The sequence below is a fragment of the Dama dama genome, chromosome 4 (genome assembly GCF_033118175.1).
Source record: "Dama dama isolate Ldn47 chromosome 4, ASM3311817v1, whole genome shotgun sequence".
Classification (NCBI taxonomy): domain Eukaryota; kingdom Metazoa; phylum Chordata; class Mammalia; order Artiodactyla; family Cervidae; genus Dama; species Dama dama.
The window spans coordinates 51,566,568-51,575,292 of NC_083684.1; the positions used below are offsets into that span (position 1 = coordinate 51,566,568).

Consider the following 8,725-nt stretch of genomic DNA (forward strand, 5'->3'; position numbering starts at 1 on the left):
AGAAGTAAAATCAACAGGCTCTGGCATCTGATTGGATATGCACACAGAGAAAGAAAGAGTCAGGAATTCTTTCCTATTTACTGAGTTCCTACCTCAGTTGGCATGGTTCTACATGTAAGGAAGATAACAAATCCAGCCCCTCTCCCACAGATCTCACGTTCTAATGGAGAAAGTAACAAATATTGAGACACTGACATTGATATTCCTATTTATGTGTAAAGAGGTCAAAGTTCTGTGGAGGGAAATAAAATGGTTAAGGAGACAGGGAGTGTTGGGGGAATGAAGGGCAGCCCGAGGATGCTTTTCACTGGGAAGATGACACGTGGTACACAGATATCTAGGGGAAGTGCAGTCCTAGCAGAGGGAAAAACAAATGCAAAGGCCTCAAGACAAGAGCAGGTTTCTCTGACTACAAAGAGGAAGGAGACTAGAGTGGTTAGAATGGGTGAGTGAGAAAAAGAGGGCCAGAGAGGAAGATGGAAGTTGGATCACACCGGGCTTATGGGCCATTGTAAGAACTCTGGTTTTTATTGAGTAAGACAGGAAGCCACTGAAACATTTTAACCAAGGAATGACATAATCTAACTTTCATTTGAAAGGATCACTCAGGACTTCCTTGGTGGTCCAGTGGCCAAGACTCCAGGCTCCCAATGCTCCAGGCTCCAATCGAACTAGGAGGCCTAGTTGGATTCCTGGTCAGGGAACTATATCCCACATGCCACAACTAAGACTCAGAGAAGCCAGATAAATAAATAAGTAAATATATATATATATATATATGTATTTTTTTTTTACAAAAGGATCATTCAGGGAAAAAATGGACTAAGACGACAGGGGTGGGGGTGTGTGTGGGGGTGCCAAAGCAGAGAGACCTGTGAGGAGGCTACTGCAGTAATCCTGGCAAAGGATGAAGGGCTGTGTTAGGGTGGCATGGTTGCAGGGGAGGTGATGAGAACTGATCAAATTCTAGATATTCTCTATAGGAAGAGTGATAGGATTTGCTGACTTTAGGTATTAAAGAAAAAAGAGGCCAAGAAGATATTAAGGTCTTTAGCTTGAGCAACTAGAAGTATAAAGTTGCCCTTTTTTGGCTGCACCATGTGACTTGTGAGAATCTTAGTTCTCTAACCAGGGATCTAACCCAGGCCCACAGCAGTGAAAGCCCAAGGCTTAACCACTCAACTACCAAAGGAATTCTCATGAAGTTGCCATTTTTTTAACACAATGGACTAGGACAGAAGCGGGTTTGGATGGACCAATTACGGGTTCTGTTTTACCTTTTATGTCAATCCTTGAGATGATTATTATACATCCAAGTGGAAATGCCAAATGTCCATTGTATGTTTGATCTTGGAGTTCAGAGAAAGTCTAAATGCAGGAATATAAAACTGGAAGTTACTGATGTTCAGTTGATATTTAAAGCTCTGATACTAAATAAGATTGCCTACAGAAGAGTGAAGGGAAGGAATAAAAAAGATAGAAGACCTGAAGACAAGATGAATTCTGAAGATAAAGGATAGAGATATGGAAGAGAGATCCAGAAGACCTAAAATATGTATAAACTATGATATGAGTGATAGTGAAGAGCCTTTGGGAACTTGTATACTGAAGCAGCTTAATCTACATAGTTCTAGAGCCACTGAGGGACTGACTTAGAGCTCCTGGTTCCCACAGAGGACGTGAGCTTTCATATAAAAGGCTTCCCATTGCCTGCATCTCCTCACTCACCTGGGCTTCCCAGGTGGTGCTACTGGTAAAGAAAACTCCTGCCAGCACAGGAGGCATCAGTCAGGAGGACTCAATCCCTGGATCAGGAAGATGCCCTGGTGGAGGACGTAGTAACCCATGCCAGGATTCCTGCCTGAAGAATCCCCATGGAAAGAGGAGCCTGGTTGGCTACAGTCCATAGGGTTGCAAAGAGTCGGACACGACTGAAGTGACCACACACGCACGCACTCACTAACCTATGCACAAACCTTTTGTCAGTCTCTCTCCACAGCCCAGGATGTCTTCCTTGTTCCAAAAAGAATTCACACCTAATATCCAGAGGCAACTTTGTATACATAGAAAAAGAAATGGGTCTTAGCCAGTGTGGTAGACATTACTAATTTAATTACTAAAGTTTCACCATTATCCAGTTTTTCAAGCGTCCAGTTTTCCTCTCCCCTTTAGGCACGCAGATGACATGTTCCAGTCCCCTGTAGCTGTTGTTGAGTCACTAAGTCGTGACTCTTTGCCACCCCATGGACACTAGTCAGCCAGGCTCCTCCATCCATGGGATTTCCCAGGCAAGAATACTGGACTGGATTGCCAGCGCCTGGGTAGGGGTAGGGGGAGATGTTGCTGGTCATGAGTAGATCTATATAGGTGTTGTCACCTTAACATCAGTAACCTATTCCTGAAAAAGCAATCATCCTGAGTAAAAACTCTAACTAGGAGCATCTTTCCCAATATTTAAAATGTGGAAAAATAAAATGTACCAAATAATTTCAAAATTATTTGGTACAAAAATGTACCAAAGCCCCCAAATAATTTCTAAACATAATTAAACACAAAAAGACCTACATATAAATAAGAAACTACTGTATTAAGATGAAAATTTCTTAAAACATCACTTCCTGATCACTGATTATTATGGCTATTAACAACTAGTTATTCCTTTTGTTGACAAGCCAATCTATACCTTTGTCAAAATACTCACATGACTCTGATATTTTACTAAGTGAATTTCTGATGTAACTTGAAACTTTTCCTGTATGTCATATTTTTATAGGTATTGAGCTTTATGGACATAAACATAAATTTTTCCAGTCTAAATATCAACCCAAAATCTATACGCTGAGAGGTATGTACGTTCCTGGGCAATGGTCAAGATTCTGAGTCAGACAATAGCATATTAAATAAGTGGAAGATTTCTATAAAATGGTAATGCTGAGTACTCACAAATTTAGTAGTAATGAAGTAGTTTACAACATAGAAAATATTCAAGATATGGTTAGTGAAATAAAAGCAGATTACAAAACAACTGGGCATCATGTGGTCTCATTTGTAAAATACATGTATATATCAAAGTAGACAGGATAGAAAAACCAGACTGAACACATCTGGGAAGTTTTGTGTGTTTTGTTTTTTGGCCGTGCCATGTGAGGCATGTGGGATCTTAGTTCCTCGACCAGGCATCAAACCTGCTCCCCTTGTGGTGGATGCACTAGAAGTGTGGAATCTTAACTACTAGACAGCCAGTAGAAGTCCCTCTGGAAATTTTTATCTTTACAGATTACTTTGGTTATTTCTGGGTTGTGATCTTCAATTTTCTTAGTTTTACTTGTGTATTTTTTCAATAACCATGCATTAATTTTTAAATATAACCTACAAGTAGCAGACGAAAAAGAAAGTACTTTCTTAAGACTCTTCCTTTGAACATGAAATAATAGCTCAGGATATTCAAAAGCAGTTCTCTTGCACAGAATGGCTTTTGTTATTTCTACTTGGTCAGTTCCCAAGAGTTGCAAACTTCTTGATTTGGTAACTACATTTATGTGGCTGGAAAAGAACTAAAAGTCACTGAGGCCAAGTCCTATGTATAAGTGATGCTTCCTTTCAGCTCTTCTTGCCAGATGGTTTATGATGTTTTTGTAACCTGCCCTATTGGCCTCAGGGTCCTCTGAACAGCTATAGAGGCACCTTGCTCCACTTGTCATATTTTGGATTTCTGAAGATTAGAATGAAAATTGCAGGAAATACAGGTGACTCAATTCACTTCCTCAGAGTTCTTATGGGATCAGTTTGACTTAGATATGATGACATGATAATGACTGCTCTCTGGTCATACAGATATCCTCCTCCTAAAAATTCACACAGCGTAATAGCAGAGTAAACTAGTGCCCTTTATCATCCTTTGCTTTGGACATTTGTGTACCAGTTTTATCTCCCATATTACATTATCTGTAATTTAAAAATAGAGACTCACATTTTTAAAGTATTTTGTCTCCCTGTGTTCTAGATTAGGATTTTGCATATTTGCAAATTCTTAATAAATGTCTAATGCCTGACCCAAAGGAATTCATTATAAAAAGTCCAAATGGGAGGGGATACATGTGTGTGTATGGCTGATTCATTTTGCTGTACAGTAGAAACTAACACATTGTAAAGCAACTATATTCCAATAAAAGTTAATTTAAAATAAATAAATAAAAATACAATTATGATATGATCTGTCAAAAAAAAAAAAAAGAGAGATGTAGGTCTATGCTAACAGGAACCCTTTGCTGCAGAGATGGTATAAAAGAGAAACGGAACAATTTGACAGTAAAAAAATGAACATCAGGAAAGTAGCTGTACTAGACATTAAAATGTACCATAAAGTCTCTTTAATTAAAAAAAGTGTGGCAGTAGTTCATAAACAGACAAACCAGTGGAAGAGAACCAAAGGCCTATAAACAGAACCAAGTATATATGGACATTTAGTATATGATAGAGATCACATTTAAAATCACTGGGGCAAAGAAAATTTTTAATAAATGGTGCCAGGAAAACTGTATAGCCCTTTAGAAAATACAAAATTAAATCCATACCCCAAGATTAAACTCCAAATGGATCTGGGTGCTTGATGTAAAAGATGAAACTCTACAATTATTAGAAGATAACACATGTAAATTCTCCTTTAATTCTGAGATCGAGAAAGGCTTTCAAAATCTAGAAGCAATAAAGGAAAATACTGGTAATTTGATTATATAAAAATAAAAACATTCAATGGGGAAAAAAAAAACATAAACAGAGTCAAAAGTGTGTGTTAGTCACTCAATAGTATCCAACTCTTTGCGACCACATGGACTGTAGCTGGCCAGGCTCTTCTGTCCATGGGCTTTCCCAGGCCAGAATACTGGAGTGGGCTGCCATTCCCTTCTCCAGAGGATCTTCCCAACTCAGGGACAGAACCTGGGTTCCCTGCATTGCAGACGGCTTCTTTACCGCTGAGCCACCAGGGAAACAAAGTCAAAAGACAACTGTCGAACAGGGAGAAAATATTGAACACTTGCACCATACATCACAGATGAGAAACTAATATTCCTAATGCATAAAGAATTCTTAAACATGTGACAAAGCATCTGAAAAAAAAAAAAAAAAAATCCCAAAACAAACAAAAAAGCACCATGAAAGTAAACAGGAAAAAGAAATGGACAATTCACAAAAATCAAAACCATGAGATACCGCTTCACACTCATTAGGATGGGTATTATTAAGAAAAAGCAGAAAGAAACAAGCACTGGCAAAGATGTAGAGATATCAGAACTCTTGTGCACTGCCAGTGGGAATGTATTAATAAAACAGTGCAGCTCTTTTAGAAAATGGTATGGTGATTCCTCAAAATAATAAACATACTATGTGATCCAGCAATTCAACTTCTGGATATATATCCAAAAGAAGGAAAAGCAGTGACCTGAACAGATAATTGTAAACCCATGCTCACAGCAGCATTATTCACAAAAGTGAAATGTTAGTAACCTAAGTGCTCATGGATAGATAAACCAATAAACATAATGTGGTATATATGTACAATGTAAATGCACTTAATGTTACTGAACAGCAGAATTAAAATGCAAATTTTATTTTATGTATATTAAACCATAAAACCCCCAACAAACTGAGATTGGTTGGTTACCTACAATGGGTGACTGGGAACAGAGTGGAAAGAATGGGAGAATGGAATTAGGGGAAGGAATGATGGAGGAATAACTGAGTAGACCTTTTGATCTAATTCTGACTTTCACAATATGTTAAAGTTTCACATACTCAAAAACTAATTAAAATCAACCAAGATGTGTGATGTGTGTTTGGGAACCCCAAATAAAATACATACAGTATCAAATGAACCTAGGTATATTATAAATGAGGAATGTTACTGTTGCAGGAAGGGGGACCTCTTCCAGGGCCGGAAACTGGGCTCTTGTTTAACACTCGGGAATGAATTGTCCAAGGAGACACATGTGCTGATAAAGCAAGAGATTTTATTGGGAAAGGGCACCCAGGTGGAGAGCAGGAGGGTAAGGGAACCCAGGAAAACTGCTCTGCGCCTGGCTCGCAGTCTTGGGTTTTATGGTGATGGGATTAGTTTCCGGTAGTCTTTGGCCAATCATTCTAATTCAGAATCTTTCCTGGTAGCGCACGCATCGCTCAGCCAAGATGGATGCTAGCGAGAGGGATTCTGGGAAGTGGACAGACATGCGGTGTCTCCTTTTGACCTTTCCCGAACTCTTCCGGTTGGTGGTGGCTTATTAGTTCCGTATTCCTTATCAGGATCTCCTGTCGTAAAACAACTCGCAAATGGTTACTATGGTGCCTGGCCAGGGTGGGCGGTTTCAATCAGTGTGCTTCCCCTAACATTACCATATAGAAAGGTACAGGAAAAACTATTTTTATTTATTTTTTGGGTTGGGTACTGTGTTTTGGGAGATTTCTCTGGAAGCTCAGTGGTAAAGAAGCTATCTGCCAAAAAAAAAAAAAAAAAAAAGAAGCTATCTGCCAATGCAGGAGAGGCGGGTTCAATTCCTGAGTCGGGAAGATCCCCTGGAGAAGGAAATGGCAACCCACTCCAGTATTCTTGCCTGGGAAATACCATGGACAGAGAAGCCTGCTGGGCTATAGTCCGTGGGGTTTCAAACAGCTGGACAAGACTTAGTGAATAAACAACAACTATATTTTTACTATGGACTGTAAGACTAAGTACAAAAAGTACTATATGAGGTTTGGGTCTATGGATTAGCAATTCTTAAACTACTTTCTACTTAAGACTGAGCAAATAAATAAATATATGTGGTTAATGAGAGCCAAGTTTTTTTTACTGTCAGAGAAAGCAATTTCAGAAAAGGAAATGGAGAAGGCTAAAAGAAGTGCTGTGGTACTGAACTGGAGAGATCATATAAAATCATGGATTATCTATATAAGTATACATAAAGACAAATATAGATATGTGAGTACAGATGCATGTATTTCATATCTGAGACAGTCAAGAAGCAAGGGCATCCCATTTGCAATGAGTACATCTAATCCCGGTTTCTAAGTATAATTTTCGCATAAAAGGAGCCAGAGATCCCTCAGAAATTTGCTGATTTCAGGACTGGGGCTGGGAAAGTACAGTAGCAACCTGGAACATCTTGTGGTGCAGGAAAATAAGGAAATGCTAAAAATAAATACATCAAGCGGACACACTGAAAGGATACAGAAGCCAATCCAAAGGATTTCCCAGTGGTCAAATTTGGGATAATTCAGCAATAAAATAGTGATAGTAATGGATTATAACCTACAGTACTTCAATCCAGAGAGTTGGTAAGTTAAATGGGGAGAAGGAAAATTTATTTCTAACAAAATGATAATGGAAATATAGAATGAATAACAGAATCTGAAAAAAAAAAGCATTTGCAAAATACCTGGTAATAAATTTTCAGGCAAGAATTATCAATGGATGTAGTCGGTGAAAGTAGGATGAGAAACAGCCTATTGATATAGACTAAAAAGTAATTGTCCATAAGACACATTAATTGTAATAAAAAAAGAATGATTTTGCAGTGAAGAAACTTGGCAAATTAAAGTTAACATTGCTAATAAAGAGACAAATTAATCTTATGTGTCTCCCAATAGAGCTTCCCTGGTGGCTCAGTTGGTAAAGAATCTGCCTGCAATGCAGGAGACCTGGGCTTTTGATTCCTGGGTTGGGAAGATCCCCTGGAGAAGAGAATGGTGGCTACCCACTCCACTATTCTGGTCTGGAGAATTCCAGAGACTGTACAGTCCATGGGGTCACAAAGAGTTGGACACAATGGAGCGACTTTCATGACTGAGTGACTTTCATTTTGCCTCAACTGCATACTCTGAATTTAATTATGAGGAAGTGTCAGACAACTTCAAATTGAGACTGTAAATTCTATATTGCAGAATTTACAAAATAAATTGCCAGTTCTCTTCAAAAGTGTCAAGGTCATGAAAGACCAAAAAAATTGAAGTCACTCAGTCATGTCCAACTCTCTGCAACCCCATGGACTGTAGCCTACAGGGCTCCTCTGTCCACTGGATTTTCCAGGCAAGGGTACTGGAGTGGGTTGCCATTTCCTTCTCCAGGGAATCTTCCCAACCCAGGGATTGAACCCAGGTCTCTCACATTGCAAGCAGACACTATCATCTGAGCCACCCGGGAAGCCCTAGTAAGTAACTATTTCAGATCAAAGAAGACTAAAGGGGACTTCCCCCACCCCACCCCCACAGTCCAGTCATTAGGACTGCATGTGTCCAATACAGGGGGTTTGATCCCTAGTCTAAGATCCCATGTGCTATACAGTGCAGCAAAAGATTTTTTTAAATAGTAAAAATAATACAATAAAACTAAAAGAGAAGATTAAGGAGAGTTAACTGCAACATATGATCCTGGATTGGATCTTTGTCCAGAAACAGGACAGTTAAGCCACATTGATGAAATCTGAACAAAAGTTGTAGATTAGTTATTAACTCTTAGTATAACTGAACATGAACTTATGCAAACTCTGGGAGATGGTGAGGGACAGGGAGGCCTGGCATGTTGCAGTCCATGGGGCCACAAAGAGTCAGACGTGACTGGGCGACTGAACAACTGTTGCAGGGAGGAAGCCAATTCTGACTTCATGTAGGAAACTGTTTCTTTGACTTGCTTTTATTATTATAATCATACTCAATGGCTTGACTGGAGGACCCTGCC

At 39.1% G+C, this 8,725-nt stretch overlaps 1 protein-coding gene across 4 annotated transcripts in view; it reads right to left on the reverse strand.

Moving 5' to 3' along the window:
- ZNF565 (zinc finger protein 565) overlaps positions 1-8,725 on the reverse strand; it is a 109,611-nt gene that overhangs the window by 26,356 nt on the left and 74,530 nt on the right. The window contains exons 1-2 of one of the 4 annotated variants that reach the window (XM_061139149.1): positions 1,977-2,030; positions 1,278-1,368 (exon numbers count right to left, since the gene is read on the reverse strand). The exons of 2 other annotated variants lie outside the window; for them this stretch is intronic. Coding sequence is in view for 1 of the 2 variants with exons in the window: in XM_061139147.1 (XP_060995130.1) it covers positions 1,977-2,065 (89 nt within the window). In the remaining variant the exon portion in view is untranslated. Of the gene's footprint in view, positions 1-1,277; positions 1,369-1,976; positions 2,222-8,725 lie in introns of those variants that run through there. One more of the 4 variants, XM_061139147.1, reaches the window with a different exon arrangement.